Raw genomic sequence first — 12,679 nt, forward strand, 5'->3', positions numbered from 1 at the left:
GACAAAGACCGAAGTGGCACTAGGAGGAATTGAGCTGCAGGCCGGCCCGTCGAAATATGGATAGAATGGTCGAAAGGTGTTCAAGGTGGGTTGCAAAGCTAGGCGAGAAAATGATCACGTCGTCCAGGTAACACAAACATGTCGACCATTTAAATCCTTGTAGGAGCATGTCCATTATTCTCTCGACGGTCGCAGGAGCGTTGCAGAGCCCGAATGGCATGACCTTGAATTGGTAAAGACCGTCAGGGGTAACGAAGGCGGTCTTTTCTCGGTCCATGTCATCTACAGCAATTTGCCAGTAGCCGGATCGGAGGTCGAGAGATGAAAAGAAGGTGGCGCCATGGAGGCAATCGAAGGCATCGTCAATGCGTGGTAGAGGGTACACGTCTTTTTTTTGTAATTTTGTTGAGGTGGCGATAATCAACGCAGAAACGCCATGAGCCGTCTTTCTTTTTTAGTAATACCACGGGAGATGCCCAAGGGCTCGTTGACGGTTCGATTGTGTTTTTCGTAAGCATTTTGGCCACTTCTTTCTGAATCACTTCTCGCTCGGACGCTGACACGCGGTACGGCCGACGGTGAATGGGCGCAGAGTCACCAGTGTTGATTCGGTGAGTGACAATTTTAGTCTGGCCCAAGGGACGATCGTCGGTGTCGAAAATGTCACTGTATGAGGCCAAAACTTGGCAGAGAGCGTCGGCCTGGTGAGGCGACAGCTCCGATCCAATCATGTTTTGAAAAATAACATCGTCTTAGCTGGGTGACCGTGAGACTGCGCTTCGATCAAGAGCAGATACAGCGACAACACTGACATCGTCCTCTGTTATTGCAGTTAGCTGGTCTAGAGACATCTGGCAGTGGAACACTTGAGGGGTGAAACCAAAGTTAAGGAGCGGAAGTAACACACAGTTATCCGCTATGGTCGCGATGGTATAGGGCACAGTAACACTGTGCATCAGCCGAACGTCGGTAATTGGCGTAACGATATAATCACCGTCAGGAACGGGAGGGGTCGATGACAAAGACACATACGTGACGGCTCGAGGTGGCAGGCGAACGAAAGTGGTTGGGCTCAAGCGGCTGGTGGGCTTTGCAGAGTAGTCGGCAAAGATTGGAAGATCAAGGCTGAGGGTACCAGACGAACAATCAATTAGGGCCGAGTGTGCCGAAAGGAAATCAAGGCCAAGTATGAGGTCATGAGGGCAGCAGGCTAGCACGGCAAAAAGGACCACGGCGTGATGACCGGCAATGTTGACACGAGCAGTGCACATTCCGATTACTGGTACAGTACTGTCATCGGCAACACGTATTGCCTGCGTCGTAGATGGTGTCATAATCTTTTGTAAGCGGCAGCGTAGAGAAACGCTCATAATAGACAGGTGCGCACCTGTGTCAATGAGGGCGGTCACAGGAACATGGTCGACTTGTACTTCAAGCAGGCTGTGGTGCGTGGGAAGCGTCAGTAGAGGATTTTCGGCCGTTATTGGTATTGCAGCTTCACCTCTATAAGCTGCAATATCTAGTTTTCCTGCTGCAGTAGTCCAGAGAAGCCGGCGAAAAGCGCCGAGATGGCGGAGAGTGGGATTGGCGACGTAGCGGCGACGGGGAGCGAGAGCTGCGGCGGCCGGACGAAGGGGCGTCAGGGTAGCGGCGACCGGGCAAAGGGGCGCCAGTGGAAGGCTCGCAAGATGACGACGAATAGAAATTGAAGGGTGCGGCGACTGAACGTCGAGGGGTCGTCGGATGCATGAGCGCCGAGGTAGAGAAAGTCTGACGTGGTTGGTTTGACCAACGGCGGCGGCAATAGCGAGAAACGTGCCCAGGCTGGTGGCATGAAAAACAAATAGGCCGGTCGTCGAGTGTTCAACATTCCGAAGGGTTACGGAAGGGCATTGTTGGAGGTGAATGGCGAGCGTGTCCTCGGGAGTAAGACGGGACTTGAGGGCAAGTCAAGGGACATGCTGATGGAAGGCCGAGGTTCGCAAACTCTTGCCTCACCACAGCTTGTATTAACGCCACTGACGGCTGTTGTTGGTCAGAGGCAAGCGTTGCGAAAATGGGTGGCTGAAGAGGAGCTGGACAGGCGGCTTCGATTTCCCGAAGAACAATGCGTGTGACGTTGTCATACGTGGGGGACTGGCGGGCGGCTTCACACGATGAGGTTGCGGCCGTGTTGGGCAGCCGGGTGAATCGCTGAGTAATACGGCGGCTCTTGGCTTCTTCGAACCGCCGGCACTCTTTAATGATGGCGTCGACAGTGGCAACGTTGTTGTAAACTAGAAGATTAAATGCGTCGTCTGCTTGCCTTTCAGCACATGGGCCATTTTCTCTGACTCACTCATGTGCTCGTCAACCTGGCGGCATAGGGCGATGACGTCGTGAATGTTAGCGACGTACGCATCCGTCGACGTCTGTGCACGAGCCGCCAGTTGATTCCGCGCTGCGATCTGCCGCCCAACGGTGTCGCCAAAAAGGTCGCAGATCTCTTTAAAGGAGTCCCAGCTCATAATCTCCGCTTCGTGCGTCTCGAACCACACTCGCGGTGGGCCGTCGAGGTAAAAAGCACATTGGCAAGCATAAGAGTCGGGTCCCACCTATAGCTTGCGCTGACCCGTTCGTACCGGTTCATCCATTTGTCGACGTCGACGCCATCCTGATTGGAAAATACACCGGGATCACGAGCAGGAGGTAGAACGACGTATGTGGAAGTCACGGAAGGGGCAGGTGGTGAAGACTATGGTTGTTCAACCTGTGACATGGTTGGACCTATGATGATGCGGCCGTTGCGGAGCTTCGTGATGAAGACGAGGAAGTACCCAGCACTTCCACCACAAAGATGTTACGTAAAAATGACACGAGGCGTGTCTATTTAAAATCTATATTCAAACTAATGCGTATGGCATCGACTAAGATGGAGGACAGCACGCACAACCGACAGACCACTTCCTCGTTGTCGTCTTCTGACCGCTGATATGTCAGCTACGTAGCAATACCATGATCCAGTGCACGCCAATCCGTTGCCAGCCATACCTTAGGCCGCATGGTGCTGTGCAGCCTGTGCTCCGACAGTGGGAAAAGCTATGCTGTAGACCTATGGTCTGCCGTCGGCATGCTTGCAGATACATGGAAGGCAGTTACGTAACAGACCCTTCGAAACTTTTTTTCGCCATGGAAGCTTCATACTGGATGCTGAGACTGCAGTCTCGCCCGGAGTGGACAGACAGCATGTGCGATGAATTTCGACCCGTGGACGTTGCCTTCGACAATCTGCACATTGCCGGTGTTTGGATTCCAGTTGGAATAACCCTTGAGGGCTTCGCCGACACTGATCAAAACCTCGTGCTGTGTGGGAAATTAATTATTGATAAAATCATTTTTCATGTTACAGAGGATTCCTACAACTCCGACACCGAAGTCGTCGAGCTCGGAGTTGATGCAAACACTGAAAATTGTCATCGAATTACAGTGACAGCATTACATTAACTAAAATTGAAGCAGACATTATCAGAAGCAAGAGAAAAGCAGTACAAACGAAAATAAGTGACTTTTTTTTATCTTAAGTGTTTACAAATGCTGTAGCGCCGGCCACATACGATTTTTTTCTTTTCTTCATTTCTTTTGGCTCTTTTCAGAGCCACTTAGATGATACTAGTCGAATGGCAATGAGAACTCTATATTCCTGCCGCGACCCTCTTCGCGAGCGAAAAATACCTATTAAAAAAAGCATTTTCACTTGCGTTCGTATTTCCGGACTGCCTGATTTTTCTGGCGTTTTCACAGCATTTTGAGGGTCCGGTAAATCGGGCGTTCGCTGTACTACTGAAGAGTGCAGCACTTTCAAAATACTTTGTTATACAGGCACAACCAACCTGTGCAAAGGACACCCGGTTCGCTGAGCTGCCAGCAGGGGTAGATGACCTCAACTCTTCTGCAGGGCCATTGGGACCGCCGAGCATTGATTGGTGATGCTCTTCTGCATCACTCACTGCAGCCACAATCACAGAAATCAGTTGGACACAGAAAGGTGCACAAGAACCCACTCAAGGCATTTCATAAAATTACAAGCCAGGCAACACTATTCGTGATAGTTCATTAACTTCAAGCAGAAAAATTTAGACAGCTAAGCACCACCAGAAGATGGACGGAGCACTGGCACTCTCTACCTGTGCTTCGTCCTTATTTTGGTGGTGCCAAGGCATCTCAATTCTTACTCTCAGTAGTATGCCGACTAATCCTGCAACAAGTCCTCCTAAACTTCAACTGGAGATGACATGTTTGATAGCTTCATTTAAAAGTCCTTATGTCAGATCCTACTGCCAATTGGACCCTTACTGCAGTCAGGCACATGCAAAATCAAAGCCAAGTTCAATTTATCTAGTGAAGATTAATTTTTCAGATTAAGATTGTAAGACTTTGGTCTCACAGAGATGCATGCACAATGGCTCAGGCTTTCAGCTGATAGTAGCGTATTCAGCGTATATTGCAGATTACAAGCCGACTCAGTCGACCCCCCCCCCCCCACCACTCACAACCCCTTCTAGGTTAAAGAAAAAAAAAAAGTTGACTCCGAACGCAGCCTCATTGCTGCAGCCATAGCACAGCAGTAAGTCTTTCAGAAAAGGGAGTGATTCAAAGAAACATTTATTTGGCTATCACACATCCCTTTCCACAAGATGCAGCAGTCACGGTCATTGCCATCATGTTAGCCACTGCTGCTTCTCATCGTCGGAAGGATAGCTGGTGGTACTGGGATGCTGCACGTGGAAAGTGCCATGCCGACCATGTTGGTTGGCAGTCTATACCATGCACCATCACCCATTGCGCCACTTCATTTAAAGAGCTTTGAACTTTGTTAGAGGGAGGCACATATCCTTCGAGACAGTACGTGCATTTGCTTCAATAACATCAAAGAAAACACTCAGGCTTTTGCTTCTCTAGTCGTGAACCCTATATCCGACCGTCTCTTCAAAGGCAGGGTATCGGCCAAAGTTCGGTCCAAAAAAGGAACGACGTGTCGCAGCGCACGCGAAGATCTTGGTCCTTTGATTTCTTCATTCCCTCACGCACTTTTCAGACACTTCAAATTTCTGCCCTGCTCCAACATTGCTTTCCGATTCCGCGTAGACGATCGCTTGCCACCTAAAAGCAGAGTTGCATCGCTGCCGGTGTAGTGATGGCATCTTGGTGTCTGTCGGGCGGCTTTACGAATCGCACACAACGCCGCTCGCAAGTGAGGTGAAATGCAGAAAAGGTGAACAGGCGTGAACCCAAAAAGATGTGAAGACGCTTGTCGGCGCATGCGACTGGCGATGTGATTTAGTTCCCCACGAAGTGTTGCCAGCCCACACGGAGCTTCCAGCTTTTCCATGGAATGCCCACAGTGCTTCGCGGCAAATTTGAATTTTTGAATCGCCTAGTTAGCAAGCACTGTTAGGGCCCGCTGTCCACTAAAGCAAGAAACGCTTGTCACCTAAAGACGTGACTCGTGACAAACGACGTTTTTTGCGTGCAAGAGATGCATGTTGGAGCTTTTTGTGACAGAAAAATGTATGACGCTTTGTTAGCGAGCGATGAATACATGTCACGTTATTTCGCGAGTGAAATGCACTGCCATACCCATATGCAGCGAGTGCCAGTGTTCTTGCCAACCTCGCCCAACAGACGCACTGATGTAGTGGCACTACCATTGAAGCTGTAATGCTGTTGGTGACATGTCATGAAAAAATGCAGTACAGTCAAACCCCGCTGCAACGAAACCGACGGGGTGCGAAAAAAATTTCGTTGAAGCGAACATTGTTTGCCAATGAAAACAAAAAAATGTAGCTGATCTGAGCTAGCAAAACAAAGGAACGTTTATTCTAATAATTCAAAAAAGTGTCCGCTGCTTCACATTCTTTTTCAGCAGCGTCACGATGCAATTCTCACCCATGCATAGCGAGGCCATGGTGAAAAGCACGCTGAAACAACAGCAGCTGTCCGCTGTCAAAGTGTATCCGACAACGACGAGATGGAGGCAGGGCATCGTGGAGCGGCGACTTTTGACTTATTCTATGCCTTTCTTATTATCCATCACTCGCAGCTAGTCGATTTCGTTGATGATAATAACAGCCGGTTCGATTAGTTACTATACTGGCCAAGCGCGAACATAATGATAAGCATCGAAATCGAAAAGGGCATCGCTCCGCAGCTGCACCCAGCAGTTGTGTGAAGGAAACCATGAACTGAGCCACTGAGCTTCAGCTCCGAACCGTCCGCGGCTCAAAAGCAAGCCAGTGGCAAAAGCATGGCAGTTTCATTGCCATCGCTATTGAGCAATGGCGGCGCCCATGCTTGCTGAACAGCGGCGGTTTTGGTGGTGCCAACACGAGCTTTAGACTTTGTTGACATATTTTCAGACTCTCGAAATGCATCGAGATGTTAAAGATTGGATTTACTACATAACAATAAGTATCTGAGCCTGAAATTGCATCATAAAATTTCGTTGAAATGGGACGACAGAAGAGAAAGTGTTCATTGTCGCAACAATATTTACGCACTAACTCACTCCTATGGACTGCTGACGGAGAATCATGAATTTTTCGTTGTAGCGGAAATTTCGTTGCAGCGGAGTTTGTTGTAGCGAAGTTCGACTGTATCTCCGAAGCGTCGTTGCTGACACCTCCTCCTCTAGCCACCATAGCTAGAATGTAGTTTCGCAATCATCGCGGCAGATAATAAAAATGTTCGGCTTCGAAAGTGGCGTGCACACGCTTTGGGATATAACAGTTCCTGCGACTCCGTTGCCTTTGAGACTGATGTTACCGTATTTACTCGCATAGTCCTCGCACTTTTTTTGGTGGAAAACTGATGCAAAGTTGGGGGGTGCGAGAATTACGCGGGGAAAACTTTCCACGAAAATGTACAGAGCGAAAAAGAAAACCAAGTGGCTGCAAATCGGGATTCTTACACCAGCAACTTACAGCAAGCTTTAAGAATTACTAATTAGAACTTACCTCAACAATAAAAGCAGAGGTTCAACACAAGGCAAGATTTATTTGAGACAAAAAGTGCAAGCAAACAGTCGAGAATTAGAATACCACAAGCCAAGCTTGTGGGCGTTGTGGGCGTAACGGTAGCGTTCGTCGCTCAACAGGAGCCCTCAAAAGGTAAGCGTAGGACGTCAGTATTGGGCAGATGGCTATTTAACAGAATCGTCCGCAGTTTCCTTCTGAAGAAATAAAGTTTACCACCAATCCCAGTTGCAGGCCCACAGCAGGCCCAACGCGTCTTCGGGGCTTTCAGCTACCATCACCAGTAGCGAACACAAAACTCGTAGACTCCGAAGGGCCTACCGGCGGCCCTGTTGCCGTTGTTTAGTGCATGATCTATCACTTGCAACTTGAAGACGTCGCGTAGCTTCAGTATCACCCCATAATGTGCCAAGATTACCGACACAGCATACAAACACGCCGCAATGCGCACTGGCCACTTCGGCTTGGCTTGGATTGAATCTGCATGCAATAGTACGCTTGATGCTAGAGAGATGGCGCCAGATGACACGCGCCATCATCATTAGTGGCTGGAACAAGCAGACGACATTATTGCGGCAGTTTTCGGGGTTGCGATAATTACTCGAGGAAAAAAAAAATCGTATTTTTCTTGGGCGATGCGGGGGGTGCGAAAATTATGCGAGTGCGAGGATTACGCGAGTAAATACGGTAAACAGTGAAAGCTTGTTCATTCGAACTTCAATAATTTGAATTTATGAATAATTTGACCTGTAAGTTATGGTGCGGCCAAGCTTCATACAAGCCTATGAATAAAAAAGCCCGTTAATCCGAACGCGAGTAGGTTCCGCCGCGGATAATTCGAGCTACGCGCCGCTGCGCCGGCGGCTTGCCTAGTCACTCGATAGGGCCGCTGCCGAGTTACGAGGCGGCGTTGACAAGGAGCGGAGAGAAAAAACGGAGAAACTGGCACGGAGGCCAGAGTGCAAAAAATTACGCCACTTGCTCTTCACCCCCCTCCCCCCACAATCTTTCTCTCTCGGTGGCTGCCTGCTCTCCGTCCTACGTAACCTCCAAGATTAGTCTCTTTTTTTAAGCGCCAATCTTGGAGCCTTTAAAAATCCCGCGTAGTTGTCGCTGTTAGACGACACATGGCATGACCAGCACACAGCAAATCAGGTGCGTCGTAGCTATGCCCAGCCTTCTCTGCACTCTCCGCCGTCTCGGGCGTGCGTCGTACACCTTGGCTGTTGGTGCTGAGAGTAGCATCCAACTGTCGCGATATTTTGTGTTGGTGTTAGGCCTCAGCCAACGTTTGTTGCGGTAGCGCCGGTAGTAGCTTCCCCTCTGTTGCGATTCTGCTGCTCCGACTTGATGGTGCGTGCCTGCGGCAAATACCGTGCCAAAACACTTCCTTCCAGCAAACACGACAAGCTGGCCTTCCTTCCAGCAAACACGACAGCCGCACTACAGCCCATTGACCAGGGTATAATTAGAAATTTAAGATCATTTTATCCGCGTGATATTGTAGCGATGCTGAGGCAGACAGGCTAAAAAACAAGTAACTTTATTAGGGCGAACTTGTGCCCACAAGTCTAATGACTATGGTCGTCGAGTCCGAGTAGCCGAGATGCACAGATTCAACAACTTCCTCTTTCTCGTTGTTGGAGCGCACGAACGCGTGGCGCATGCCAGCCGGGTCTTGCTGGTGCTCTTGCCATGATGATTGCGGCGGGCTACTTGGACGTGGCCAACCTGTCGCGGCATTATCCCCCTCCTCAGATGCATCGCCCGATGCTTGAGAGAGTGAAATGATACATGCGCCCTCTCACTCGTTTTCCGACGATCTGTTATGATAGGGCTTCATGCGGACTACGTGTACCACTTCCGTGGTATTGCGGCGTCTTGAGCTCACGTGTCCCGCGGATCTGACTTCATAAGTGACGTCGCTGATACGGTTGAGTACTTCATAAGGGCCGAAGTATCGACAAAGAAGCTTTTCAGAGAGTCCGCGGCGGCGCACTGGGATCCATATCCACACTTTGTCACCGGGATGATAGAGTGCATCACTGCGTCGCTTGTTGTACCGACTAGAGTCGATGCGCTGTTGACGGCGTATTCGGTATCTTGCCATTTGTCGTGCTTCTTCGGCTCTTTGCAAGAAGTCATCTAAGTCAGGTGGATAGCTGTTGTCGTCCTGTAGTGGTGACATGGCATCCAGTGGGGTGGTCACTCTTCTACCGAATACTAGTTCGAAAGGGGCAACGTGGGTTGTTTCTTGAACGGCCGTATTATATGCGAATGTTACGTAGGGTAATATTTCATCCCACTGTTTATGCTCAACATCGACATACATTGATAGCATGTCGGTCAGAGTTCGGTGAGGCGTTCTGTTAAGCCATTTGACTGAGGGTGATACGCCGTTGTTCTTCTGTGATCGGTATTTGTCATGCGCATCAGACATTGCATAAGGTCTGCAGTAAATGCGGTGCCCCGATCCGTAATAACGACGATGGGCGCACCATGTGTGAGCACTATGTTGTTCACAAAGAACTTGGCGACTTCGGCAGCTGTCGCACTGTACAGAGAGTCAGTCTCAGCATAACGGGTCAGATAATCTGTAGCTACGACAATCCATTTCTTGCTTGCACATGATGTCGGGAAAGGTCCTAGGAAGTCCATGCCGACTTGTTGGAATGGAGCATCCGGAGGCTCTATTGGATGGAGAAGGCCGGCTGGTTTTACGGCTGGAGTTTTGCGCCGTTGACATTGACGACAAGTTTTCACGTAGCGCTGCACTGATGCGAGCAACTTAGGCCAATAGTACTTCAGGCGAATCCTGGCGAATGTTCGGCTCACACCCATGAGGCCAGATGTTGGCTCGTCATGGCATGCATGCAGAATTTCCTGTCGCATGGTTGTGGGCATGACTAGTAAAAACGTTTCGCCATTAGGTTCAAAGTTCCTCCTGTAAAGGACACTTCCTCGAAGGCAGAACGTGGAGAGCCCTCTGGAGAATATGCGAGGAACTTGAACGTCGAGACCCTGCAGGTGTTGTATAAGCGCCAGCAAATCCGGGTCATCTCGTTGTTGTTGAGCGATTTCGGATGCGTCGACAACGCCTAGAAACGGGAAGTCTTCCTCTTCAGGTACACTTGGATCGACGGGAGAGCGTGACAGGCAGTCGGCATCACTGTGTTTCCTTCCAGATTTATATACGACCGTAATGTCATACTCCTGCAGCCTAAGGCTCCATCTGGCTAGTCGACCTGACGGATCCTTGAGATTTGCTAGCCAGCATAGAGCATGGTGGTCACTGACAACTCTGAACGGTCTAAAATAAAGGTAGGGTCGAAACTTATTTATTGCCCAGATGACTGCGAGGCACTCTTTTTCAGTAGCAGAGTAGTTTGCCTCAGCTTTTGATAGTTTGCGGCTGGCATAGGCTAACACTTTCTCTTGACCATTTTGCCACTGGACCAGGATGGCGCCGAGGCCGACATTGCTGGCATCGGTATGGACTTCAGTGTCGGCTGTCTCATCAAAATGGGCAAGTATTGGTGAACCCTGTAGCCGTTTTCTTAATTCATCAAAAGCTTTCTGTTGTTCGCTTTCCCATGTGAAGGGCACGTCGTCTTTCGTTAGTTTTGTAAGAGGTTCCGCGATCTTTGAAAAGTTTTCCACAAATCGCCTATAGTAGGCACATAAACCCAAAAATCGACGCACTGACTTTTTTGTCTTTGGGTGTAGGGAACCTCTGAACAGCGGCTGTCTTTTCGCGATCAGGACGAACACCGTCAGAACTAATGACATGTCCAAGGAATCTCAGCTCTTCGAAGCAGAAGTGGCATTTTTCGGGTTTGATTGTCAAGTTTGCTGACCGGATAGCTTGTAATACAGTGCGCAGTCGCTCTAGGTGTTTGTCGAACGTTGCGGAGAATACCACCACGTCATCCAAATACACTAGGCATGACTGCCATTTCAATCCCGCGAGGACAGTGTCCATCATTCGCTGGAACGTCGCTGGCGCGGAACAGAGGCCGAATGAAAGCGCTTTGAATTCGTAGAGGCCATCTGGTGTTACGAATGCCGTTTTTTCACGGTCCCGCTTGTCTACCTCTATTTGCCAATATCCGCTTTTCAGATCCAAGGAGGAGAAAAACTTTGCGGAGCGCAGCCGATCTAGTGTATTGTCAATACGTGGCAAGGGGTAGACATCTCGTTTAGTTACACTGTTGAGTTTTCGGTAGTCGACACAGAATCTAAGCGTATTGTCTTTCTTCTTAACGAGCACTACGGGGGACGCCCATGGACTATTCGAAGGCTGGATGACATCATCCGAAAGCATTTCCTCCACTTGCTTCTTAATGATTTCCCGTTCTTTCTGTGACACTCGATATGGATGCTGGCATATAGGCCTCGTGTCGTCTTGAGTTATAATTCTGTGTTTCGTAATTGACGTGCGCTGGACCTTCGAGGCAATCGAAAAGCAATCAGAGAATTCTTTTACTAAGGCGCAAATCTGTTTCTTTTGACTGTCCGGAAGGCTCTGATTGACGGTCACGGATGTGTCGATGTTGCAGGGCACTGGTCGAGTGGTTGATGTCGTTAAGCTGCATAGTTCAGTCGCCGTACAGAAGTCGTGTAAGTAGGCAATAGCCGTGCCTTGAGCGATGTGTTGAAGTTCATTAGAGAAATTTGTGAGTAGGACATCTGCACGGCCTTTTGTCAAGTGAACAAGACGCCTAGCTACGCAGACACCTTTGTTTAAAAACAGCCCTAGATTTGTATCCGCTATGCCTTCGCGGTTGTAAAATGCGTCATTCTCTACGAGCACCATTATACTGCAGCATGGCGGCACAGTTACGTCATCATGAACAACGCGTAGAGCAGTTAGGCGTCGCTCCTCAGATTCCTCTACAGGTATAGCTCGTTCAGTCGAAAACGACACGCTGGACCTACGCAGGTTAATTACGGCGCCATTAGCTCGCGAAAAATCCATTCTTATAATGAGGTCTCTTGAACATTCTGGTAGTACAATGAAATCGGCAACGTAAATAAAGCCCCGTATTTCAAGTCTTGCGGTGCATCTGCCAAGGGGCGTAATAATGTGACCACCTGCCGTGCGTATCTGCGATCCACTCCACTGTGTCACAACTTTGTTTGACTTCTTCACCATCTTGTGACTTATCACTGAATAATCAGCACCGGTGTCGACTAAGGCATTCAGCTCCCATTCTTCCATTCTCAACCGCAAATCTGAAGTAACGCTTTCGTGGCTGCACCCATTTACCGGAAATACACCGTCGTCTCCCTCAAGCCATATTGGAGGATCTTCGTAATTGATGTTATCAGCGGCCTCACCTCCCCAGGTCGCCTGCTTCAGTTTTCCGGGAGTGGACTTGGAGAGCGATGACCAGGCTGCCTTGAAGGTGCACGTGGGCTGGATGACCGATAGCGCATAGGTGATGGTGACCGCGACCGACGTTGGCGTAGAGGTGACGAGTTCTGGCGCGTGGACAAGTACTCCTCAATCTCTGCTGGTCGTTCGCCGTTTCGGGGGCACGGTGCATACGATGGGAAGCCTCTTAAGGGGGGACGCGGCACTTCGGGACCGAAAATCAGCCAAAAAATCGAGCTTTCGCGGACCTTCTTTTCGCGTTCCCGACATCATTGCGCACCTATTTACAAAA

The 12,679-nt window shown here is 49.5% G+C and overlaps 1 protein-coding gene across 1 annotated transcript in view; it reads right to left on the reverse strand.

Annotated features, from left to right (window-relative positions):
• The window catches only part of LOC119175636 (E3 ubiquitin-protein ligase RNF10), an 88,097-nt gene that overhangs the window by 11,104 nt on the left and 64,314 nt on the right, over window positions 1-12,679 (reverse strand). Inside the window, exon 13 of the mRNA XM_075885425.1 lies at window positions 3,870-3,985. Coding sequence (XP_075741540.1) covers window positions 3,870-3,985 — 116 coding nt within the window. The remainder of the gene's footprint in view (window positions 1-3,869; window positions 3,986-12,679) is intronic.

Source organism: Rhipicephalus microplus, unplaced genomic scaffold, assembly GCF_043290135.1.
Source record: "Rhipicephalus microplus isolate Deutch F79 unplaced genomic scaffold, USDA_Rmic scaffold_141, whole genome shotgun sequence".
In the NCBI taxonomy this organism is placed as follows: domain Eukaryota; kingdom Metazoa; phylum Arthropoda; class Arachnida; order Ixodida; family Ixodidae; genus Rhipicephalus; species Rhipicephalus microplus.